The 25,646-nt window shown below is 37.1% G+C and overlaps 4 protein-coding genes across 4 annotated transcripts in view; 2 read left to right on the top strand and 2 right to left on the bottom strand.

The window, feature by feature from the left end:
- The first annotated feature begins 1,836 nt into the window (after positions 1-1,836).
- Positions 1,837-6,454, top strand: LOC109059539 (neutral cholesterol ester hydrolase 1-like). Its single transcript, XM_042718260.1, has 6 exons — positions 1,837-1,973; positions 3,615-3,787; positions 4,332-4,557; positions 4,664-4,733; positions 4,817-4,988; positions 5,312-6,454. Exons 2-6 carry the CDS (start codon positions 3,647-3,649, stop codon positions 5,927-5,929), a joined length of 1,227 nt encoding a protein of 408 aa, XP_042574194.1. The 5' UTR covers positions 1,837-1,973; positions 3,615-3,646; the 3' UTR covers positions 5,930-6,454.
- A 1,809-nt stretch (positions 6,455-8,263) lies between these two features.
- Positions 8,264-12,240, bottom strand: msl2a (MSL complex subunit 2a). Its single transcript, XM_042718259.1, has 2 exons — positions 11,210-12,240; positions 8,264-10,162 (listed from the first exon to the last, which is right to left on the bottom strand). The coding sequence occupies exons 1-2, from the start codon at positions 11,349-11,351 to the stop codon at positions 8,682-8,684; spliced, it is 1,623 nt and encodes a 540-aa protein (XP_042574193.1). The 5' UTR covers positions 11,352-12,240; the 3' UTR covers positions 8,264-8,681.
- A 366-nt stretch (positions 12,241-12,606) lies between these two features.
- On the top strand, positions 12,607-19,174 carry pccb (propionyl-CoA carboxylase subunit beta). The gene is made up of 15 exons (XM_042718258.1): positions 12,607-12,889; positions 12,985-13,104; positions 13,342-13,410; positions 13,496-13,552; positions 13,670-13,783; positions 14,953-15,063; positions 15,168-15,276; positions 15,414-15,534; positions 15,625-15,706; positions 15,795-15,918; positions 16,265-16,372; positions 16,498-16,598; positions 16,686-16,784; positions 18,699-18,798; positions 18,906-19,174. The coding sequence occupies exons 1-15, from the start codon at positions 12,656-12,658 to the stop codon at positions 19,025-19,027; spliced, it is 1,671 nt and encodes a 556-aa protein (XP_042574192.1). The 5' UTR covers positions 12,607-12,655; the 3' UTR covers positions 19,028-19,174.
- A 532-nt stretch (positions 19,175-19,706) lies between these two features.
- The window catches only part of LOC109048310 (cohesin subunit SA-1-like), a 47,433-nt gene continuing 41,493 nt past the window's right edge, over positions 19,707-25,646 (bottom strand). Inside the window, exons 26-34 of the mRNA XM_042718257.1 lie at positions 25,376-25,477; positions 25,148-25,296; positions 24,925-25,053; positions 23,487-23,692; positions 23,188-23,359; positions 21,764-21,877; positions 21,575-21,689; positions 21,391-21,471; positions 19,707-20,171 (exon numbers count right to left, since the gene is read on the bottom strand). Coding sequence (XP_042574191.1) covers positions 20,148-20,171; positions 21,391-21,471; positions 21,575-21,689; positions 21,764-21,877; positions 23,188-23,359; positions 23,487-23,692; positions 24,925-25,053; positions 25,148-25,296; positions 25,376-25,477 — 1,092 coding nt within the window. The 3' untranslated portion in view covers positions 19,707-20,147. The remainder of the gene's footprint in view (positions 20,172-21,390; positions 21,472-21,574; positions 21,690-21,763; positions 21,878-23,187; positions 23,360-23,486; positions 23,693-24,924; positions 25,054-25,147; positions 25,297-25,375; positions 25,478-25,646) is intronic.

Raw genomic sequence — 25,646 nt, 5'->3', positions numbered from 1 at the left:
CAAGCTGAGTCTCTCGTTCAGGGTGTATAAAGGATGCCCCATATGGAGAAATAAGCCTCCTGGTTTTTTTTCAACAAGCTGTTCCGAGGGCAAAGTGTTACTGATCCAAGTAACACCATGTGAAGGGAATTATGGGAATATATTTCTCTAGTTGTCTCACATCTCTTCTCATGGGTGTTTCCCTGGATTTGCCTTCCATGGCTTTGCCAATATCCATTATCGAAGCTTATAAAGCAAGTGTGAGTCTTTTTACAGTTGTTTCTTTCCATTGAATTGATATGGGGTGTGTTGCTCCCTAAAAGGGTGTAACACTCTTTCAAATTTTATGACACATCAGTGTATTGAGATCCAGCAGGTATTTTAAAAAATAAAACACATTTGTATTTAATTTTAGGGAATTTTGGTGAGAAAATGAAAGTAATAAAATAAAAATGCATGTGCAGAGCTTTAGCTTATTCTAGATAATTTCCTCTGAATGTGATTTAATTTGTGGAAAGATTTTTTTTTTTTTTTTAATTGAATCTTGTCAATAACTTCACTGTAAGTTTTACTGTGAGATATCTGTGTATCAAGAGGTCATGTCTCCTCATTCCAGTCCATGCGATCCTGACACTAACCTCTCAAAATCTGCTGTGTCTCAACAACACAAGATTCAGATCAGTCAACCTGTCAACACTGAGCATATTTTGGAGCCAAAGAAGAGCCAGAAAGGGTCACTGTCCCCTTGCTGTACCTTTGACCAGCGAGAACCCTGCAACCCTGTCTGAGAACAGGACAGGAATGGCATGAACCGGGGACATAAAACATCCAGACCTCCAGCACTACTGCTGGTCTCGGTGCTCATAAGTGATGTCCACCCAATAGCTCTATAACACTGAGGAGATTTGGTTCAAAATAATCTCTATTGCATGTTTACTTGACTCTTATCATATGTCTAAACAATGAGATAATGTCACTTTCAGTTTTCACTCATATTGTATCTGAGAACAATAGATTTACCATTAAAAGAACAAATTACCTTTCAAGAGGAGGGAGTGAAACATTTCAGCCTGTTCATCTTCATCTGCACTAAAACAAAAACTGTTGTCAGGTAACCTACAAATATCTGCTAATACAGAACTCGAAAAATACAATGGGTTCCAAAAGTCTTTGAATACTAGTAATTATTTTAATTAAAAAATCTGGTTTTCCATTACAGATTGAATTATCAGCATAATTTTTGTGAAAAATTCAACTGAAAAATTAATTTTAGAATGTCTCAGTATCTGATTTTTTTCAGTATTTGGTTTTTGCTTTATTGACAGCAGCACTTGTGCTACATGAACTCTTCGAGTTTGTGTCAAAACTGATGATTATGTTTCTCCTGCATGGTTTGAGATGAGCATCTTGAGCTTTCATAAAAGGACAAACATCAGTCACATGATCAGTGTCACCGTTTAACTTCTCAGTGGCTTTAAAATCTTAATCTGAAATATTTCTTATTGATTTTACATTGTGTTTTGGACACCACTGTAATCAATATGACTGAAAATGTCAGTTATATGTCAACAAAACCCATTTTTAGGGTTGGGTCAGGTAGAAATAGTGTACATTCGACTGCACATTTTCACTTCTAGTTTGTGATTTATTATAATTAGCTGGTATAACCAAGGTCTAGCCAAGCTTAGTCTGGTTAAGGCTGGTAGACCATTTTTGCAAAGCTGACAAGACCCCTTGGTCTAACCAGTTTCCATGTTCAAAACCAGCTTGACCACTTTAACCTGGTTTTTCAAGCAGGGTAAACCTCATATTAGTCATTGGTATGTGTCCACACCTTCAGAGAAGTGACTCCCATGATCATCTTTGGTGGATATGACGTCTCTTAAATGACATTTCAAAAGCGAAGATTAGCTGTGAGACGGCCTCAAACAAGAAATAAGTCCAGATGTAACAGCCGAATTTTCTCATGACTTTTTGAGCTTGAGAGGTTGGAGGTAAGCACACTGATCTTTTGAGTTTAAACCAATCTGTTTTTCTTAAGACATCTGATTTAGGAATGATCACTGACACGATGTCTCTGTGAAAGAAAGATAGCAGTGTTTGTTTTTGATAGTATGTGGTGTAAGAACCATAGAAACCCAGTGAGCGTGTGTTTAGCATCATTCTGCTTTTTAGTCCTTTAAAATCTCCTATAATCCTCTAGTCATAATACTTTTGGTCTCATTAGAATGATTTTCACACCACAGATGGTTTCATTTAGAAAATGTTTGATTTATTATGAATATTTGGGCCACAGGCTAACAGTTATCTACTTTCAGTGCTAGCCATATGCTAGCTATCCTGAAGGAAGTTAGTCTCATAAAGCAGTGCTATCTGTAGATTACTGAGAACTTTTTTGAGTTTAGTTTGAAATGGGTTCTGTGGTTCAACGTCACTCCATCCTTGATGTCTCTTCAGCAGATATTTCCAATTCTATTCTGACCAAAGTCATTTAACAAAAGCAAACAGCTGCAAGCCTCAATTGTCTCATAATAAGAGGGGAAGGATGACAGATAATGCAGAAACAACAGTTATGAAGACCAAAGAGTATGGCAGAAACCCTTGCTGCTCCTTTCCCCTGACTTGGCAGTCCTCGCTGAGCTAGCCACAGTCTTTTTCCAATTACAGTAATCACTGCACAGAAGTAACAAAAATCCTGAATGGCTCGGGATGGTTTGAACAGAAGAGCTCAGCGCACATGCACTGCATGCATGGACTGTGGTGAGGAGAGATTATGGTGAACTTCAAACCTACCATTAGAACCTGCCTGGTTTTCAGCTCAACACAGACTTTACTCACTTGGCATATGCTAAATATGTAATTTTTGTGACACAATCCATTTCGTCAGCTGTAATGAAATGCAACATTAGATGCACTCCTGAGAGCACATTTCTAACCAGGACACTGCTACTACTTTACTATTTACTGTATCAGCATTGTGCTGTCCATATGTATTATTTATCATGGTAAATAATAAACAGTGCTGCTCTATTGGCCTAAATTGCATTTTACTTATTTATTTGGAAACAATTACGTTTTAATACAATTAAAATGATTTGTCTTGATTGTTTATTAATATTTGTTCATATTAAATGTCTAACCGAATAAATGTTCTATAATCCTCGGATGTAAGCGTCATATGAGGGTTTTTCTCATAACAACAATGACCCCTAGTGGTGGACATCTAACATGACTGTTGAGATCAAACACCTAATATCACTGAAAAAGATCATATTACACATTTACATTAAAAATGTGGTCTAAACAAGATTTCTGATCTTTTAAAAAATACAAAGTTTGTATTGGAGGATGAAATGATATAAATTGTAGATTCTGACTAATTTTTTTTGCTCATCAGTTGAATGAAATTAACTGAAATGACCTCATTAGTGAGAATGAATGTGCATTAAATAAAGTATTACACTTACACTATTGTCTTTGTAAGCACAGTATGCAGTAATTCTGTACAGTGAATAAAGACTACATTTCCCAGAATGCTATAAGACAATTCACAGGAAGTAACAGTAACTTCAAAAAAAAAAAAAAAAAAATCTTTGTAGAATTGCTCAATGTCATATTGTCTGACCCATTGATAGCTGCAGAGAGAAAAGAAGAGAGACATCACTTCATGATGAAGTTGCTTGGCGGTGTTACCTTGTTATTTGCAATAGCTGTTGCCTATTACATCTACATCCCATTGCCTAGGACAATCTCAGAACCATGGAAACTGATGGTGGTGGATGCCACATTCCGGGGAGTTGTGATGATGGTAAGTAGCAAATTTTAAACAGTACACCAGGTGAATTGAAAAAATGGATGACTTTGATTGGCTGGAAAGCTTTTATATTTTATTCTAAACTGAAATAGCAGTCTATGTTGCCTAACTTGGAGATCATATTTGTCTTTTTTAACAAAATCAACATAACAATTATAAAGGTTTATATTTCTTTTGTCATTAAACTTAAGTGAAACTTACCTTATTGTTACATTTAGTACATAAAAATCTAACCAGAGCTAATAAAATTACACTGTAAAGACAACATCCATTATTAGCTATTAATAGAGGATCATCTGTTTTTGAAGAGACGTGTTAAAGGATGACTTTGATTTGCCTGTTCGGATGAACTTTGTGCAACTTGGCAACACAATAGATAATACCCAAGGGCAGGATGAAATGTTCCCTATTTTTCAATGCCTTGACATTTGTTCTCTTTGTGAATGTACCAAAAAATATCACGCAAACTGTGTTTCAAAACCATAATGAGGGGAACGGTTAGTTCAGTTCACTGATTACTGACCCTGTTGTTTTGTAGGGAGATGTTGCTCACTCACTGGGTTTGAGCCATAGAGTCCACGTTATCAACTCTGCCATTGTCAATTTTGAGAGTCTGGTGCCGATCACAAACCAAGAGATCCAGATTGAAGATATCCTTTTTGATGGAGTGCATGTACGTGTATACCAGCCTCCTGGACAGGACGGAAAGCTGAGGAGATCAGTTATGTTCATCCATGGAGGTGGATGGGCCTTGGGCGCTCCAAGTATGTCCAAGGGTTTCCTTATGAATCATTATATATATTTCTTGATGAATATTCACTGGATTATGTGTGAGTTGTGTTTTCATGCCACTGCTTTATCTTCCATCAGAGTTGGGGGGATATGACAGTCTCTGCAGACAGATGGCAGCTGAGCTGGACGCACTGGTTGTGACTGTGGAGTGAGTATAGTATAGTGTATACTTTTATTTGAATGGGAAGAGAAAATTCATCTGTGGTCTTGCTGAGGGTTGATTTTGTGCAGCTATCGCATGGCTCCTGATGTGCACTTCCCAGTGCAGTATGACGAGTGTGTGAGGGCCGCTAAGCATTTCCTGAGGCCAGAAGTGCTGGAGAAGTATTCGGTTGATCCAGAGCGAGTAGCAGTGTGTGGAGACAGTGCTGGAGGAAACCTGGCCGCTGCAGTGGCTCAGCGGGTACATTTCTGCTTTAGTACTCAATTATGTGCTCCTGGGGCTGAGTGATAGAGCATTGCGTTAGCAGCGCAAAAGGGCATGGGTTCAGTTCCCAGGGATTGATCTCATGATTTAATTATGATTTACCAAAGTTTTTTTTTTTTTTTTTTTTGTGGTGGAAATGGGCTACATATAAAATATTTATACAGTTTTTAAAAAATATTATAACATTGAAATATTATAAAGCTAGTTTTTGTATGAACCTTGATCTGTTGGAGCCTTAGTCTTAAAATGTAGTTAGTGAGATGTTGTTAGGTTAATCAACATTTTTTTTCTGTTACTAGATTGGAGCAGACAACACTTCTGCTGTGAAATTAAAACTGCAGGTCTTGCTTTACCCAGTGCTTCAGGCGCTAGACTTCAACACAGCTTCCTATCAGCAGAACCACAATGTTCCCATCCTGTATCGCAGGCTAATGGCCCGTTTCTGGTTGGAGTACCTAGGTGCCGACCTTGACCTTGTGCAGTCCCTTATGATAAACAACCACACAGCCCAAGAGCAAAACCTGATGTCCTTAATCCATTCAAAGCTGGACTGGACCACTCTCCTCCCCAAACGACTGATAAAAAATTATAAGCCTGTGTTTCCAGTGACAGGTTCTTCAGGTATCTTAAAGGATATACCAGCGTTACTGGATGCCAGAGCTGCTCCGTTACTGTCAGAAGACAAGGTTTTGCGTATGGTGCCGCGTGCTTACATTATGACCGGTGAGCATGATGTTTTGAGGGATGATGGGATGATGTATGCACGCAGGCTGGAGCTGGCAGGGGTCTCTGTCACTAACGCACATTACGAAGATGGTTTTCATGGCTGTGTGAGCTTTGCTTTCTGGCCCTGCTACTTCTCTGTAGGAATAAGGGCAGTGCAAAATTATATCGCTTGGCTTGACGAACACTTGTAGTTATATTTAAAATGTGTCTATTAGGGATTTCACACATTGTGATGCTATCTTTTGCAACACAACAGAGGATTTATATTGTACATCGAGTAAAGAAAAGAAGTATTTGATGTTCTGCTATTTTAATAGAACTGTATTATGGATTTCAAATAATGACTAACACATTTATGTGTATTTTTAAAACTAATTTACTACGAACCAAATGAGGAATTAGAAGAACCACAAAGGAATTTCTCTTGAACTGATACTCAGTTCTGACTACATTAACATACACAAGTATATGCACACGTTATATTCAGCAGTTAAAGTGATTGTATGATTCTTGTCAATTCAAATTGTGCTAAAGCTGTTTTTGTGCTTGTCATTACTAACAACTACTGCATTAACAAAAAACAGAACTTATATCACCATGCATTTCAATTGTGTTAAGACTTTCACTCCAAAGACCTGAAATGAATTTGATCATATTCCTACTGTGAATAAAGTTGAAACATGTATTGAAGCTGCAATAAAATAAAATAAAAATAACTCTGCCTAGTTATTCTAGAAAAAAACAATAAATTTTTTGCCATTTCAAATCTTCTCGCACTTTTGAACTCTTAAAAAGTGTTTTATGAAAAATGTTGGAAGCAAATATGTTGTAATTCTGTTTCTTTTGGATAATTAAGGTCCTACATTCATATATAAAATTGATATATGATCAAAAAATCAAACTGCAAATATTGTGGTGCAAGAACGATCAACTTTTCAGTAATTGTCAGATTAATAGCTGTAGGCCAGGGTTATTCAAATCTTGCCCTGGAGGGCCAATGCGGTGCAGAGTTTAGTTCCAACCCTAGTCAAACACACCTGAGCATGCTAATCAATGTTTTTGGGCTCATTAGAAAATCACAGGCAGGTGACTTTGATCAGGGTTGGAACTAAACTCTGCACAGCATTGGCCCTCCAGGGCAAGATTTGAATAACCCTGCTGTAGGCTAATCATTCCAATTGAAATTCTGAACTTGTCCTTAAAGCCAAATATTTGCATTTTGATGTTTGAATGAAAAGTGCAGCTATTAATATGGTGTAACACTGTTGCCCTCTAGCGGTTAAGCCTGAATATGAAAGGTCTTAATCGTATTTCACACACACACAACACATGACGCAACACACTGTTTTGAAAAACAAGAAATAAAAAACTATAATTTATTTTTTGTTGCTTTCTGCAATTTTCATTATTTCATTGTGGCAGTGAATAAACCAGCAATAATAAGAGGTTCTCCAGTAATTCAAAAATCAAGAAACTAAAATCTGAGTTCAAGTAATGACCATTGAAAAGCAAAGGGAGGAATAAAACAACGCTACCAAACTATACGATTTGAAAATACAACACAATATCCCACTAAGATCCAAGACTTAACTAGAAGATTTTTCAATATTTGGTCAAAGCCCTACTGATAGAGTTTTCAAGCATATTTAAGGATACGGATGAAGCACTGTCTACCCTGCTTCATTACATAAGACAAGAAACGGCGCAGTGTAACAGTAAACATGTTCACTGACCTTCCTCAACACATATTTCTAGTTTTGGTCCCTAGAACAGGAATCACAACACAACTGCAAGACAAACACAACTAATCAGGATCAGAGTTAAAGAGGCATGAACGGGTGCTAAAAGGTGCTCAGGCAAACGTTCAAAGAACATAACATCTTGAAATACTCGTTTACAGTTTGCATCAAAACAAATATGATGACTTTGTGTGGGGAAAGGGTTTATAAGATCTAACATTTTGATTCTCATATTGCTTTAAAAAAAATACCACTGCCATGAATACATTCTCAGGCAACACACTGAACACTTACATTCACTTGTTTGAGAAATCTTTGTAGATACTGTACTGATGAAACAGTCAGTTCAGTCTGAACTAACAATGAACAAACAATAGTGAGGATATAATGAATCAGCAACTTTCAAAGTTGGAGAAACATAGCTTCATATTGTGACATATTTGTGCTTCATCATCCTTACAAAACCGCCCACAAACATGGAAATGTCTTTCTTAAAAATCAAAAACAACAAAAAAAAAAAGACACACAACAACACTCCACACACAAAAAAAATAAACAACCAACAAAAAATAAAAAAAAAACTTTATATCCTGGCCGGACGCCCAAGAGGTGATGCAGGAAGTGACAACTATGGCAACCAGGACAGGTGTCTAAACCCATGAACACTACTGGGAGTGGGACTAAGTGCTACATTTCCCACCATTAATAAATTGTGATTTTATCTGACGTTAAACAGGCATTACAGATAGCTGTATAGAATTTTACCTTCGATGAATGTTTAGATGCAATATATTCATATATATTTAAAAATAAATTTCACCACAGAATGTAAACACATTAATCACTGCTTTGGGACAGCTTATAATGAGCTATACGTGTTACCCAACAAAACGTATCACACAAATACCTGCAAAACTCATTTTAAGGTTTGGGTCATCGAATATTTAAAGAAAAACAACAGTCATTTATCAGATCCTAAGTTCATTTTGAATAAAACAGCCACACAGACCCGAACAGTTCCTTCAAAATAAAAACGAAATATGCCATAACACTCAGCTTCACAGTAACTTTCCATTACAGCAGTGTGTGTTTGTGTGTGATGGTAGAGGTTGGACATGAAAACTACAGACAGACCATTTCTGTTCAACATAAACCGGGAATTGATCACGGCTGAGAGAGAGAGAGATCAGTAGCAGGACAGCTATCAACAGTCGAAATGCATCTCGAGAGCATCTTCAAAACTCTGGTCCTCGTCGGCGCTGGACGTGAGGAAAGAGGCCATCGGGGAGCCTGCGGACAGACTGAGAACTCCCGCAGCGTTCGTGCCAGCGTTTCTGACAGAAATACTGGTGAGGTTGATGCCGAGAGTGAGTCTGGTTTGCTCCAGGGCTTTTTCGGGCACGGCGAAAGCCTCCAGCTTCTTCTCCCCGTTGGCCATGTATGAGTTCTGGCAGCCCCTGCAGATGCAGTCCAAGCAGGCCTTACGGTTGGAGTAGCAGGGGCATCTTTGACCTCTGCAGGTAAGAACACTTGGATTCTGAGTGGCTCGTCCACACTTGCATCCTTTTTTCTCTTGTGTCTTTTTGTATACGACTTTAGGGGGCTGTCCTGGTTGTCCTGCTAAAACGCTAGCTGACAGCAGCCTGTCCTTCACCTTGGCCTTTGCCTTTGGGACGGCCACTTTAGACTTCGCCTGAACTTTCTTATTACCTAGGTCTGTGTTTATCTGGATATTTTTAGTTGAATCCAGCACAGCCTTATTAACCTTCAAAACGCCTCCGTTAGTGAGCATGACGGCAGGTGGGGAGGGCGCTTTTGGTTCAAATGCTGTTTCCGGCGGAGATGTGGCTTCTACCGATGGCCCCTGGATGAGGCTGGTGATGGGCAGAGGTTGGAGCATCTCACTGTCGCTTTCAGAGCGAGAGCGCTTTCGGCTCAGACGCACTTTTCTGTGGGCTGTGGCATGGCACGTTAGGCCCGTCTGAGGTTGTGGTGGGTGTCCTGGCGCAAGGGCGCCGCTGGTTTGGGACTGTAATGAGTTCTGACACGGCTCGGGTGTTGATTTAGACTGTCCCCACAACACATCCTTGCTCGTAATGTCAGGTTTAAGGTCCTCCTGGACGCTTGTGCTCTCCGCACTGGGTTGCACCGATTCGGCGCTTGTCTCTTGACTAACTTTGCACTTTACGTTAACAGTGACGGTACCCATGTGTAGTTCTGAGTCTGATTTCTGAGGTCTGTCAACAGTGACAGGCTCAGGGGGCTCTAGTTCACCTGGGATCTGCTCAGAGGGTTTGTCCAAATCAGTCAAGCTGACATCAGTAGAGTTTTGTGAGGAGTCCGTCTCTGTTTTGAGATTAGGAACATCCAAAGTGTCTTTGACAGGACTGAGGTCTTCTTGTTCCTGACTCACCCCCAACACCTCCTCCAGCATCTTCATGACCTCAGGGTAACCCTTGACCCCCGAGGCTCTCTGCTCTGTTGTGACGCACACCGAGACACACTCGCAGAGATTCCTGTAGCAGTCGATCAGAATCTGGAGTTGTTTATTCTCCTCAAATTGCTCATAGTCTTTACACCAGCTGCACGATGGCTTCAATAACATTTTCTTGCCTTTACAACCCTTGCAAACATAGTGCTGGCAGGAGGAATTTTTTGGAGCAACTGGATCCTGAAGCAAATTCCCTACATAAAAAGTAAACAATAGATTAATTCACAGCAATTATGCATAGCTAAATAACATCTTACCATATTTAGTTATATGGAGTGCAACAGTCAAGTTAGTGAAGTAAAAAAAAAAAAAAAAATATTAACAAAAATTTCTCCATAGGAAAAAAAATAATATTTTTTAACAACTTATAAACCATTAAAAACAGACATACTGGTTGCTACTATCACTATACTCTCAAACGTCTTAATATATTTGTATCCATAATATGACTATTTCAAATAATCTTTTCTTCAAACCAAATGTTGTAACTGGTTGGTTTGATTCATAACTCAAAACGAAGATTTGTTAAAAATCATTACGGGAAAAATACTAGCAGGACCAAAGCTGCTGAAAAATGGAATCCTGAATGCTGATTGGCTGATGCAGTGTTTCGACATATCACTGCAAAGCGAAGATCGTTTTGTTGATGTTGTGTAGCAACTAGTGCTGTCAAACGATTAGTCATGATTAATCGCAACGAAAATAAAAGTTTTTGCTTACATAATATATGTGTATGAGTTGTGTACACACACACAAAGTATATATATTGAAAATAATTAACATGTATATATTTATATTCATATAATTAATTACATATAAACATAATATATAAATAACGCATATATATATATATATATATATATATATATATATATATATATATAAACGTATGTGTGCATTTATTTATATATATATATACGACAAATATATTGTGTAAATGCATAATGTATATTATGCAAATATATTATGTAAACAAAAACTTTTATTTTGGATGCGATTAAACACGATTAATCGTTGGACAGCACTACCTCAGTATTTTGCTTAATTAAATTACGTTTAAATGAAAAGCTGTGCTCAATATTTTATTACAAAGTAATAAAACGTTTAATAAAAGCAATAAGAAACTCGGGGCTGTGCTAAACTGAGAACATATAAGCGTGTTGCTTATTATATTAACGCAAACTATATTGTGTGACTATATTCTAAACATAGCACGGCCTCTGGTACAGAAAGGCACTTACCACACACCAAGCAGGATAGGGAGTCCCTAAAGAAAGGCAGGACGTTAAACAGCCCTCCGTATGTGTCCGGGTCTTTGGGGTCGCACTGCAGAAGTGAGCGGCACGCCGACACGTACAGCGCGGTGGCGTTCACCGGGTTCATCTCCGCGGGATCAGACAGCGGCAGGACGAGAGAAGCGGGCTGATCGGCTACTGACAGCGAGTCTTGCTCAGACCCCCAATACACGATAACTCAATCAACCAGGCTTCACCCAACGCTTCAGACAAAGAGTGTAATTTGACATGACTCGCAAGCAGATGAGCGGCTTTGAGTCGTCTGCCTGTTATCATGTCAAAGCTTTATATTGATTTCGAGAAGATCCTCCAGACGGTCAGTCCGGTGCTAATAAGCTGGTGTAGGCGATGTATAACACAGACTAGAGTCTGTTTTCCATGCGTGTCAGATCCCAAATGCCTCAGTAGAGAGAGCTTTTGTGATAAAGCGCACAGACACGAAGGACTGAACGATAAACAGCATTTTAGTGAGAGGCACAACAGGCCTCGAGCTGTAACATTACTGTCGGTGGCGCGAGCTGGGTGTATAAACGGTCCACAAACACGAAATGGAAAAAGAGAAAAAAAAACGAGTCGCACAAAAAAAGAAAAAATACTGATACAGTCCACCACAGCGGTTGTTTTTAAAGTTTAACTGAACAAATCACAATTCGCCTGGTTGCTAGTTCGCTAGCTAGCTAATATTGTCTGCACTTTTCTTCGTGTTGTTGAATAAGAGCGCTTTTCTCTCCTCAGCTAGTGCGACAAACTCCCGTTTGAGTGATGTGTTTATGCAGCGTTCAACTGAGTTCGCTACTCTACAAAATATTTGCATACATTAGACTATGCTAAGAGCCAGTTTCGTTGCTTATTATTCCTCTGATAACTTTTGCACCCTGAGAGGAACAATACCAAACAAGCGTAAAAGAGCGCCTGGAATTACACGCGGCCTCCAGTGATTACTGCCCCCTAGTGTCTGACTGTATTCACCACACGCTACTGCGAGCAGAGGCTCTGTGCTGCATCTGAGATCAATAATTACTTTCTCTCGTTAAATGAAATAACATTTAGTAATAATCAATAAAACATCTAGCTAATAATTCTGTCGATGTCTGTTCTGCTTTTACGTCTTTCACTATGTTTGTATTTAAATTATTGTTACTTTTGACTCTAAGATGTGTGTGTGTCCTTACTTACTGTTGGGAACTGTCGTTTTTCATGGTTGACATTAGTATGGACTACATCTATCAAGTTCGCTTAACTACACACATCTCTTCGGCGATTGGATCACTCACTCACGCCCGCTTCGCTAACCTAGTACTGATTGGCTGTAAAAAGTATGCGCTCGTTTGTGATTGGCTGAAGACAGCGACAGGTTTTTCCACAGAATCCGGTGCCCTCGGTGTAGCAGTGATGGCGACCTACACGTTAATGCGAAGTAGCCTGGGACTGTTACACGGGCTGAAATGTTCTTTTAAAAGTGTAGGTCAGATTCCGTACGCTGGGGCACTCACCCGGTCGAAAGTTCTGCAAAATGCAAGATGCTATTCGGTCAGCCATCTGTCAGTGCAGGAGAGAATCGAGCAGAAACGAAAGGCAGCGCTTACAGGAGGAGGACAGCTGAGGATAGCTGCACAGCACAAAAGGGTAAGTTCTGACAGCTTACTGGAGAATGAATGCAGCTGACGTGACATGAGTGAAAGCACAACAGTTTAAGAAGAGCTCTGAAATCCTGGGCGCAGGGTAAACTGACAGCGCGCGAGAGACTGGAGCTCCTGCTGGACCCGGACTCGTTTGTGGAGTATGACATGTTTGTGGAGCATCGCTGCTCTGACTTTGGCATGGAGGCAGATCATAATAAGGTATGAAACCTCCACCTCTCTGCTCAAAGAATCTACATAACAATACCGCGAAATGCTCTCGAATGTTTGACAGAGAGAGTTTCAAAGATTAAAAACATCTTGTTAAGCAAATATTTTTTAAGTAATCCTTAACCAGGAGACTGGGGTCCACTAGGGGGCGAACTTACAGAGTGGGGCCCAATCAGTCACTAATTTTGTAAAATTGCACGTGTCTTTTACATACACATGTGTGTTCAGTACCCAGGAGACAGCGTGGTGACCGGACAGGGAAGGATCAATGGCAGATTGGTGTATGTTTTCAGCCAGGTATGATTCGAATGTGGGTTTGTGGTAATTTTTATTTTATTATCTCAGTTAGGCTTTCACGAGTGAAATGCTCTTCTGTTCTCAGGACTTCACAGTGTTTGGAGGCAGTTTATCAGGAGCTCACGCTCAGAAGATCTGCAAGGTGAGGTTGGTTGCTGAGCGTTTTTTGGACCTGACTAAAGTCGTTTTGTTTAAAACACAGGCATAATGCTGTCAAACAGTGAGATTTCTCACAACACGTCTGCAATTGAATTCTTAGATCATGGACCAGGCAATGATGGTGGGAGCTCCAGTGATTGGTCTGAATGACTCCGGTGGAGCCCGCATTCAGGAAGGCGTTGAGTCCCTCGCAGGATATGCTGACATTTTCTTGGTAAACTGAATGGTTTAACACAGCTATACAGTTGATATACACTACCAAACAAAAGTTTGGGATTGTTTTTTTAATGAAGTTTTTGAAAGTCCCTCACCAAGACTGAATTTATTTTATCAAAAGTACAGTAATATAGTTAAATAATATTACAGTAAAAATATTTAGAGAATATTTTAAATTGCAATTTATTACTGTGATGGCAAAGTTAAAAACTGTTTCTTAAAAGAAAATAAAAGATCTTACTTACCCCTAACATTTAAATGGAAGTGTACACTACCAGTCAAAAGTTTCTGAACGGTAAGGTTTTTAATGTTTTTTAAAGAAGTCTCTTCTGCTCACCAAGCCTGCATTTATTTAATCCAAAGTACAGCAAAAACAGTACAATTTAGAAATATTTTTACTATTTAAAATAATGTTTAAATAAATGTAATTTATTCCCGTGATTTCATTACTCCGGTCACATGATCCTTAAGAAATCATTCTAATATTCTGATTTGCTGCTCAATTTTTTTTTATTTTTTATTATTTTTATTGAAAACACCGGAGTAGATTTTTTTCAGGTTTCTTTGAAAAACAGCATTTATCTGAAATAGAAATCTTTTGTAACATTATAAATGTCTTTATCTTCACTTTTGATCATTTGCATCCTTTTTAAATAAAAGTATTAATTTCTTTCCCCAAAAAAAAACATACAGACTCCAAGCTTTTAAATGGTACAGTGTATAATGTTACAAAAGCTTTTTATTTCATATAAATGCTGATCTTTAGATTTTTCTATTCATAAAAGAATCCCGAAGAAAAATGTACTCAACTGTTTTAAATATTGATGATAATAATAATAATAATAATAATAATAAAAATCTTTCTTGAACAGTAAATCAACATATTGGAATGATTTCTGAAGACTTCAGTAATGATGCTGAAAATTTAGTGGTGATCACAGGAATAAATTGCATTTTAAAATATATTCAAATAGAAAGCAGTTATTTTAAATAGTAAAAATATTTCACAATATAACTGCTTTTGCTATATTTTGGATCAAATAAATGCAGGCTTGGCGAGCAGAAGAGAATTCTTTAAAAACACTAAAAATCTCACTGTTCGAAAGCGTTTGACTTGTAGTGTATATAATCCAGGACTAACTCTGGACAATGGTGTTTGTTCTTCAGCGGAATGTGATGGCCTCAGGTGTAGTTCCTCAGATCTCTCTCATCATGGGCCCGTGTGCAGGTGGTGCCGTGTACTCGCCTGCTCTGACAGACTTCACTTTTATGGTGAAGGTAAGAAAATACAAGTTAAGAGTATAAATGCATATTGAACTAAATTTAGATTTCTTGTTCCCTGATGGCACACTGGTTTTTCATGAATTGGCCTGTGCTCGCAGGACACCTCCTATCTGTTTATCACAGGCCCAGATGTGGTAAAGTCTGTAACAAATGAGGATGTTACCCAGGAAGAGCTGGGTGGAGCAAAAACCCACACCACTGTGTCAGGTGGGTCTTTTATTAAGCCTGTGCTTAAATCTAAATGTGTTTTGTGACAGTGTTTGGAATTTTAAATTTTGTTCTCTAATCTGACTGAATATTTTCTTGGCTCACCAGTAATATAAAGAGATTTTGTTTTCCTTTAGGTGTTGCTCATCGGGCCTTTGAGAATGATATTGATGCCCTTCTGAACTTGCGAAACTTTTTTAACTTTCTCCCACTGAGCAACAAAGATCCAGCTCCGGTCACTGAGTGCCATGATCCTCGGTGAGACACACACATTTGTACAGATTTTTTTCATATTATCTTGGCTTGTGTTTTCAGTCACAAAGAATCAAGTCAATTTATTTTCCTCAGTGACCGGCTGGTTCCTGGTTTGGACACTATTGTTCCTTTTGAAAGCACAAAAGCCTATGACATGCTGGACATTGTTCATGGTGTATGTACATCTTACTGAACAAATGATTCAGATAAGTCAGGTAAAAACTCATCACACAGTTCTTATGATTGTCATCTCATTCTTACAGATAGTAGATGAGAGAGAATTCTTTGAGATTATGCCCAACTACGCCAAAAATATTGTGGTGGGATTTGCCAGGATGAATGGTCGGACAGTAGGCATAGTGGGAAACCAGCCTAAAGTGGCATCTGGTGGGTGATTATATTATATTATTATCATAAGTTTGAGGTTATTAAGCATTGTTGTTTTAATAGCCATTGCATAAATAAAATAAATACATTTTAAAATGTTAAAATACAAAAAACAACTTGGAAATTACTTGGAATATTTTTTCACAATATTATTGTTTTTACTGTATTTCTTTGTATTGTATTTAATAATGCACTAAGCATAAGAGACTTCTTTCAATAACATAAAAAAGTATCCCAACCTTAATGGTAATTGATATTATATATAAAATTTCATTATATTTATTTCATAAATACATTTCACAGTAGTTTTTTTTTATTTTTGATGTCATTTTCCTTGTGTCTTTAGGCTGTTTGGACATAAATTCATCTGTTAAAGGGGCTCGCTTTGTTCGTTTCTGTGACGCCTTCAACATTCCCATCATCACATTTGTAGATGTGCCTGGATTTCTGCCAGGTGTCTAGAAATTCTTGTTATCCTAACCTTAACTTTGCTGTTTTTTTCTAATTCATTTTATCCTGAATTACCAGCATGTGTTTCCTTTTTAAACAAGACACTGAGAGAGCGCTCTGTTTCCACAGGCACAGCTCAAGAGTACGGAGGCATCATCAGACACGGAGCCAAACTGCTCTATGCTTTTGCAGAGGCCACTGTTCCAAAAATTACTGTCATCACCAGGAAGGTAGGAGGCAGAATGATGAGTGTGTTTGTGTGTGTGTGGATGGTTCTAACTGTCTTGTATGCTGAATAACGTATGTTCTGTCTCCAGGCTTACGGAGGTGCTTATGATGTGATGAGTTCTAAACATCTGAGAGGAGACGTCAACTATGCCTGGCCAAGTGCTGAGGTCGCAGTGATGGGTGCAAAGGTAAACCTAAAGAAAAATAGGCTGAATCTGGTGACATGGCTAAATAAATATAGATATCAAAATTGGTCCCATCCAATATAAATAAATTTGTTCCAGCAGTCCCTAATAAAAGAGTCCCTGTAACCACAAGACTTTAAGTAGCAGACAGACGTGAGAGTGTTCAGAGAGCTCCTGCACACTAGCTTTAGTCCAGTGCTGCTGCTGATAAGGCCTTTCCACTCTGAGCGTGAAAAAGCAAAACGAATATCGGACGCGATGATGCGCTGGAATAAAACAACAGATTCCTGTGGATGCAAACATTCGCACACCAAAAATGCGAATGTTTTTTTTTTTTTCAAACCAGTTCGACAAATCTTTTTTCAGTTTCGCAACGCGAAAACACAGGCCGTCCAATAAAGATTTGTGCATTACATCATGTGGCCAGAACTACTGCTTGTTACCCAAAAGGTCAAAGCAGTGGCACTGAAAGCTCAGAAGACTGTATTGAGCACAAGTGTAAATAATTACATACATTTTGAATGTAGCTTGATGCTAATTGTACCTTTTAATTATATTTTCAGATGTATTCTTGTAAGCATTATGGATAGTTTGTGTTTCTGATGAAGAACCAAAAGTTATTTATCTTAATTTAATGCTGTATATTGAGCAGTGGATGATGTAAACCATATGAGATACACTACATGAAGAAAAAATGCATTGCTGGTCGGCGCCACCTAGTGTGCAGGTGTGAATTAGCAGAAGGCGAACAATCGTTTCGCGTTCAGTGTGAAAGCACGTTCATCGGCGATTCAACTCTTTTTCGCATCACGCTCCGTGTGAAACGGCCTTTACACTGCAGCAATGATCACTATGCTTGGCTCTCGTTGGTGATTATGCTGCTTGAGAATGTCCTTCTACTCATTTCATTTCTACACTGGAGGCGCACGCTTTGAGTTGAGTAACAGGTGCTGCTGACTTACAGTTTGGATAGCACCGATCATATCACATGTTGACTGTTTAAAGTACAAACTATAAATATTTCTGCTGAGTGTCCAGTAATGACACTAAAGCAACAAAGATGCACATTGATTTTCCAATGATGAATTAGACTTATATTTTATATTTTAACATATAAATAAATACACACACACACAGACACAAATTTGGAGTCATAAGATTATCACCAAGGCTGCATTTATTTGATTAAAAAGAAAAAAATTAAATTAATTTTAATTACTGTTTAACATTAAACTTTACAACATTACTGTTCTTTATCTGTATGAATATATTAAAATAGTAATATTTTTGTAATGGCAAAGCTGAATTTTCAGCCTCATTACGGTCACATGATCCTTCAGAAATCATTTTAATATGCTGATTGGTTTGTTTGAAAGTACATTTGAAATAAATCTTTTTTTAACAGATGTCTTTACTGTCACTCGATCAACAAGTAGTGTATCACAGTTTCCACAAAAATAGAGTATCAAGCAGCAAAAGCTGTTTTCAACATTCATAGTTAATAAGAAATATTTGTTGAATACCAAATATAGAACCATACTGCAATGATTTCTGAAGGATAGATGGTGTTCAGCTTTGACAACATAGGAATAAATTACATTATAAAATATATATTATAGAAAGCAGTTATTTTAAATTGTAACAATATTATTAATCTTATATTATATAGCCTTGGTGAGAGGCCCTTTTCAGAAACAACTCTAAACCTTTGAACAGAATATTCTTTACATTTGAAATAATTTAATTATTAATCATAAATTTTGTCAAGGAAATTGCAAACACAATTTTAAACATAACATCCATCTAGTGTTCACAATAGCTGAACAAATACTGGAAATCGAATGGTCAGAAAATTTGAAACTCTAAATAATATTTCTGAAATGTGCTATATAGTAATACATATTTAATTTTTTTTAAGGTGCTGTTCAAATCATCTTCAGAGGAAAGGAGAATCAAGCCAAGGCTGAAGCTGAATATGTGGAGAAGTTTGCCAATCCCTTCCCCGCTGCTGTCAGAGGTGCATCACCAGATCTTCACAGCGCTAGCTCAACATGTGCAGTACAAGTGTGCTCGCTTCTGCTGCTGTGTGTAGTATCGCTAAATAATAATTCATGTATTTCACAGGCTTTGTGGATGACATCATTCAGCCCTCGACCACACGCAAGAGGATCTGTAGAGACCTTGAGGTGCTCGCCAGCAAGAAACAGACCAACCCCTGGAAAAAACATGCTAACATCCCCTTATAAATCTCATCTCAACACTAATTTTATGACAATATCTGTGGTTAGACGTTTTTCCCCATGGTTCATTGTGCCTTATTCCCACTCATATGCATTACGCCACTATTTCAGCATTCTCAAATCAATAAAACACTCCCACGGTTCATGATTACATATTTAATTTTTTGTTTAGTTTTTTCTGAAAAAAGTGAGTTTTCCATAAGTTCACTGAAGAAAATTTTTAGAACAGTTTTCCATTAAAAGGGAAAGTGGTACATCATTTCTAGGTTGTACAAAAGAAAACCATTTTATATTGAAAATGAAAAATATAAACATACAACATCAAACCTAACCATAGCACAGGACCATAAATAACAAACATTATAATACAACATAAAACGTGGTTATTACCCCAAAACCATAAACAACTTACACGGAGGCGATACTTGAATGGGCCTGACTCGACACACGGCACAGCAACCTCTGCTGTTTGACCCGGACAAGAGCAACTGACGAAAACCCTGCCGTATAAACGTTTCACACACATAAACCTCACCTCATTAGAACTAAATCTACTGGAAATAAAATACTGACCATTCAAATGCTTCTGCAAGCCAAAATACACAATATGTAGTGTAATGCACCTTCAGGACAACGGTCACAGAGATTTTTGGCTTTCCGACAGTATTAACTGAGATTTAGATTGATTGAAGATTGACCAACATGTATGACTGCTTGTTTTGGTAGAAAGAATCCATCGTTGACCTGATAGTAAAAGCGACTTCATAATCTAACTGTACAGGGCATATACATAGTAGGATGGATAAACACAAATATGTACATCTTGAACAAACAGGAGGACCATACATTCTTACATGATAAATCTGTACCACAATGTAAATCCCATCCAGTGTGATTCTAATGAGCTGACAAAGAACTTGTTCGACAGAAAAACTCACCATATGTGACATGATTGGACTGCATCTGTTCAAATAATCTCTGGATGAATAAAAGCGTTTGATAAAAGAGGATGGTTGAGAGTTTGCTCCAGAATGACTGAAGCTGGACACCAGTGCTTCCACTCTTATATGAATGTCTCTTCAGCCCTTTAATCACTTCAAACTCTTTTTCCATCGGTTGTGGCACCTCAGAACATGGGCATTGTGAAACCCTGGGGAAAAGATAACAGGTGATCATATGTTGATAATGAGGGCTGCATGATTTAGGGGAAATATCTTAATTGTGATTTTTCTGATTAAAAATGCAATTTTTTAAAGCTCCAGTTTTGATGTGCTTGTAGTGCTGCACAATTTGGCATTTTTTTGTGATTATATATCAATATGACTACACAATAATTATATTTAATAATAATTATATAATATATCTGGGAAATAAAATAATTAAATCTGGGACGATGGTTGGCATGTTGCATTTTTAAAGCAACCCAAACTCACTGGCACTTGATGTGAAGCAGCATTTACCTCAAACTGAAACACTGGGTCACGAGCTGCTCGTCTATCAAAGAACAGTGCCGCGATTCACTTGAAAAAGTGCATTGCATATATGTATTGACAATCATGAAAGTCATATTGTGATTTTGGATTTATTTTAAATAATCATGCAGGCCTACTGACAGCACAACCCTGCATCTCGGCTGGTTTGCAAAAAAGGCCAAAAAAAAAAAAAACACAAGATTCTATTTTAAAAAATACAAATTAAAACAAAATCCACAAAAACAAAAACAAACAAATACTATAAATAAACAATAATGTTCAAAATGTAATATGCAAAGAAGTCAAATTTCAAAAGTTTTAATGACAAAAAGTAGTTTACAAAATGCATAATTTACTTACAACCTGCAAGGGAGTGGAAAATGTATTCATGTGAAGGTATTTGACATTAAATGAACACAATGGAACACAAGCTTGTAAATAAGCTTTTTTTTTTTTTTTCATAAAATTGAATTTTCTTTTACTATTTGGATGTAGTAAAACACAGCATGTATGTAGCTGGGTCATGTTTGCTTTTTCTTCTGTCACTTGCCATAATTCTAATCTTAAAATCAGAATTAAGAATAAAATAATGTCTTCAAAATCATTCATTCACATGTGAAAATCATTTGAGAATTGAGCAAAGCTGTAAGCTTTGAGCCAGTTTTTCTGGTGATAATACAAGACGTCCTCACCTTACAAATGGCTAATGAAGGCAAAAATGCTACAAAAAGCACATATTTTATGAGAAAGTGTGATGTGAAACAGCCACTGTTTTTTGGAATCAGCACCCCATAATGAGTAAGAAACAAGTATTGGATTTCATTCAGCAAATATGATGCAGGGCAGTGTAATTCTATATTTATATAATAAGTTAAAGCCTTGGTGATTCATTCTTACCGACTCATCCTCAATCATGGCTGCAGAGTCAAAGAAGTCCGGTCTTAGCTCTGCTCTCTCCCGCCTGTTCCTGGATGGAGGCTGCAGAGGAATTAAGATCATGTGATTTGGAATTTCTATCTACAGTATATTTAATTCCGTAAGCACTCTCAGACACTTTTATTTGCTAGCGTCATCTGATTACCAGATCAATGACCATGGTGTCCTCGAATTCCTCACTCATGTCCTCCAGCTGACCTCGCGACGACATCATGACATCCTCAAAGATGGGTTCTGCGTCATCCTCCATGAGACCACGTCTAGATTAGAGACACCAACATTAACTACAGCTCGTTCCTTATGTCAAACATCCCACATTTCTTTCTCCACATACACAGTCTGTCGTACGCCTCCGCTACGGGCCTTCATGTAGTTCACAGCTGTGCGCTCTTTCCTGTTCACCTCCTCCATCTTCTGCTGACCGAGCCAGGACATCTGCATCTGAGGACTGACCCAGAGAAAAAACACATCATACAATAGCTGACAAAATACTTACTGTTAACTAAAACCAAAACTATTTAAGATTTTATTCACTGAAATAAAATATAAATATAAAATTAGATTGTAAAAAAATTGAAAGGTTGCCATGGCAACTTAAGTTGAAGTATTCAATTGACTAACTTAAAATACAAAACTAACTGAAGTAAAAATGAAGCTAGACAGAAATAAAAAAAAAAAAATGACAAACTAAATTCAAAATATAATACACTAATAGTATACAAATAATACTAAACTAACACTAGTTAAAATAAAAATTTAAAAAATCACATACTGGGGTAGTGGTAACTACATTTTGGAAACTTCACAACAGTTAAAAAAAAAGAGTGCGTTATATAGTATGAATATGCTAATATGAATTAAATTACTACATCCACCATATCACAGGACCTAACATTTGTCATTAGAAACATTTAGAAATCTGTTGTTGTTGTTTACAAAAAGAAGTTTCAGTGTCACATGATCCTATAGAAATCATTCTAATACTCAAAATTTCTGCTCAAAAAATATATCACATAATTATACACAAAAAAAAAAGTCATAAAAAATAAAATTAATTATTAAACTGATACCACTCGAACATTTGTATCAGATTTAAAAAAGAGAGAAATTTATAATTTTATTCATCATGCATGAAAGTGATAAAAAGTGAGTGAAGATATTTAAAATGATTTCTATTTAATAAATGCATTAACAAATTTAATTAATATATATTGATAAATGCAAATAAATGTTGTTCACAAAATATGAAGCAGTAAAATTAGATCATGTTATATCATTTTACTTTATTTTGATCAAATAAATTCAGCCTTGATGAGCAGAAGATATTTATTTCAAAATTATTTATATTTATAATGTTTCCAAACTTTTGGCAGGTACTTTAATAATAATAAAAATTCTATATACTTTACTACAATATATTATAGTACTTTATTATAATAAATTATATTATATTGTTATTAAATGCTGCTTTTTATTTTTTACAGGACAATAGTATGTATTATTACAATATAAGATATCTTTTTATTTTGCTAAAATATATATTTTTAATAATAAGTGCTGGGGGAGTGGCTTGGGGGCGTGGCTTGGGGCGTGGTCTGAATTTCCTTCTTTTTTGACTCTAGCTGATCACATGCCTGATATAGCCAAAATGGAAGACTAATTTTCTATTAATGATGAATGGTTTTAAATAGAAATAGACGTGTTGCATAAGAGTTCACAAACTGTTGGATATGTGGTGTTTTTTTAAGGTTCACTTACTTATGAACATAGTCGGATTCAGAGCCGGGCTCAGAGTTCTGCTCAGGGAGGTGCTCAGCAGCTTGCCGAGGGTTTTCTCGGAGTACGGTGGAGGTGAGCTGGGGTGTCTGCAAGGCTCCAGGAGTCTGTAGGGTGTCATTCCTCATCATCCATGAGCTCTCCACACTCTCCTCTGCAGAACCACGACACCACACACAAAACAGCCCATGACTGCTTACTTTTAGGCATCTCGCTCAACTGAAGCAACCCACAGGCCTCCTGTCTCATATCAGTATGATTACATCTACTGGCATCCTCACCCTCGATGCGTTTCTTGTGCATGGGTGGACGGCCCTTCTTGCTCCGTATAGATCCAGCTTTGCTGCTGCTGCTGCCGCTGGTGATGGACATGCGATCTTCATCTCCACCCGTCAGCAGAGAGTTCCTGTAGGAGATGAGCGGCAGCCAGATGTCTTCCCGCCTCTCCATCATCTGCTCAGTCATGAACTTTTCCAGATACGAGTGCCTGAGAGAGCACAAAAATATGAATATTTTTAACAATAGAATTCTATTTATTTAATTCCTAAAAATTCAAATATATACACTGATATTAAAATTTTAAACATCAGTAATATGTTTTTTTAAAGATATGTTTCATATGCACATAAAGACTATCTATTTGATGAAAAATACAGAAAAAAAAATATTTTGTGAAATATTATTGCAATTTAAAATAACAGTTTTCTATTTAAATATACTTTAAAATATAATTTATTCCTGTGAAGCAAAGCTGGATTTTCAGCATCATTACTCCAGTCTTCAGTGTCACATGATCCTTCAGAAGTCATTCTGATAGGCTGATTTATAATCAGTCAGGACCTGTGATACTTTTTTTTTCACATTTTGGTAACTGTGATACTTTTTTCAGGATTCTTTGATAAATAATTTTTAAAAAAGAACTGTGTTTATTCAAAATAGAAATTTTGTGTTACAATATACACTTCTATTCAAAAGTTTGGGGTCTGTAAATTGTTTTCTTTCTTTTTTTAAAGAAATTTGTTCTTTTATTCAGCAAGGATGTGTTAAATGGATAAAAAGTGATAGTAAAGACTTATATTGTTAGAAAATATTTCTATTTTGAATGAATGTTGTTCTTTTTTTAACTTTTTATTTATCAAAGAATCAAACAAAAAAGTATCACAGGTTCAAAAAAATATTAAGCAGCACAACAGTTTGACAATAAATCAGAATATTAGAATGATTTCTGAAGGATCATGTGACACTGAAGAGTGAAGACTGGCGTATTCAGTCTTGGAGAATTCAGCGCTGCATCACAGAAATAAATTATATTTTAAATTATATTAAATAGGAAACCAATATAAGAAATTGTAATAATATTTTTTTTGTTTGTTTTATTTTTTCATCAAAGAAATATAGCCTTAATGAGCATAAGAGTCTCCATTTAAAAAAAACATTAAAATTTCACTGCTCCAAACTTTTAAATGGCAGTGTATATATATTTGCACTCATTATTTATATACATTTTTTTAAACATTAAAATGCTATCTTTCTGCTCAGGTTCTCAAAGGATCCATCCAAAGAAAAGGAATTTTGCACAGTGAAGGATTACGTGATGTTTCAGTGTATAGTCAGAATCTCTTTTTACTAAATCAAGTCAAAGCTCAAGCCCAGAAGCCTAAAAAAACCATTACACCAACCTTTGCTAAATAAAACAAAGTGCACCTCAGACCAACTTACACTGTTTTCTTGTCTTGGCGAAGAAGCTTTGAGGAAAATTCACAGAGAACCTCCAGGAAGGCCAGATTTGGAGGGGGATACTCTGGTCCTTTAGGATTCTGATACTTGAAGGCGAACTCAATACCATCTCTGAATACAGTAAAAATATTTGTGAGAGGTGGAATGATGATGGTGTCCATTTGGTGCTTGATGAGTAATAATTCAAATATGAAAGAGAAGTTACTTGTGCAGTGTGGCCACAGCCTCTCTGGTCTTGATCTGGTCCAAGCCAAAGGTGAGGGCAAAGCGACGGGCCAATTCCTTAATGCCACTCACATGAGATGAGGTCCTGTCCAAGTTAGGCCCCTGATCCTGAATCAGCTCATTAAAGAGCTGAAGAACAGAAAAATAACAGGATTAGCAGAATTATCAAGATCTGAAATGATAATGCAGATATCATGTGTCATCTCACCTGCTGTAAGCTCAGGATGAGCGTCTTGGCACACAGTATCTTGTCCGTCTGTCTGGTCTTACTTAGAGTCTCCTTGATAATGTCTCCATAATCGTTGTAGTACTACACACAGTTTACAATAAGTACAGCAGTGTGATAAAAACATTCTAACCTATAATGTGTTTTGGAGATAGCAGTACACTGGCACTGAGGGAGCAAGATGAGGCATTTTAGGGTGAAGGATTGTGGGATTAACATGGAGAAGAACATGCAGGGAGAGCATGAAAAGGCT

Source organism: Cyprinus carpio, chromosome B2, assembly GCF_018340385.1.
Source record: "Cyprinus carpio isolate SPL01 chromosome B2, ASM1834038v1, whole genome shotgun sequence".
Classification (NCBI taxonomy): Eukaryota; Metazoa; Chordata; class Actinopteri; order Cypriniformes; family Cyprinidae; genus Cyprinus; species Cyprinus carpio.
This window is presented reverse-complemented; position numbering and strand designations above follow the sequence as displayed.

What these genes read in the sequence shown, in the direction of transcription:
- LOC109059539 (XM_042718260.1), top strand. Translation starts at nt 3,647, where the DNA reads ATGATGAAGTTGCTTGGCGGTGTTACCTTGTTATTTGCAATAGCTGTT. An exon ending in TCCGGGGAGTTGTGATGATG is followed by an intron (nt 3,788 to 4,331) that starts GTAAGTAGCAAA and finishes GTTGTTTTGTAG; the next exon opens with GGAGATGTTGCTCACTCACT. An exon ending in GCACTGGTTGTGACTGTGGA is followed by an intron (nt 4,734 to 4,816) that starts GTGAGTATAGTA and finishes GATTTTGTGCAG; the next exon opens with CTATCGCATGGCTCCTGATG.
- msl2a (XM_042718259.1), bottom strand. Translation starts at nt 11,351, where the DNA reads ATGAACCCGGTGAACGCCACCGCGCTGTACGTGTCGGCGTGCCGCTCA. An exon ending in CCTATCCTGCTTGGTGTGTG is followed by an intron (nt 10,163 to 11,209) that starts GTAAGTGCCTTT and finishes CTTTTTATGTAG; the next exon opens with GGAATTTGCTTCAGGATCCA.
- pccb (XM_042718258.1), top strand. Translation starts at nt 12,656, where the DNA reads ATGGCGACCTACACGTTAATGCGAAGTAGCCTGGGACTGTTACACGGG. An exon ending in ACTTCACTTTTATGGTGAAG is followed by an intron (nt 15,064 to 15,167) that starts GTAAGAAAATAC and finishes CTGTGCTCGCAG; the next exon opens with GACACCTCCTATCTGTTTAT. An exon ending in TGCTGGACATTGTTCATGGT is followed by an intron (nt 15,707 to 15,794) that starts GTATGTACATCT and finishes TCATTCTTACAG; the next exon opens with ATAGTAGATGAGAGAGAATT.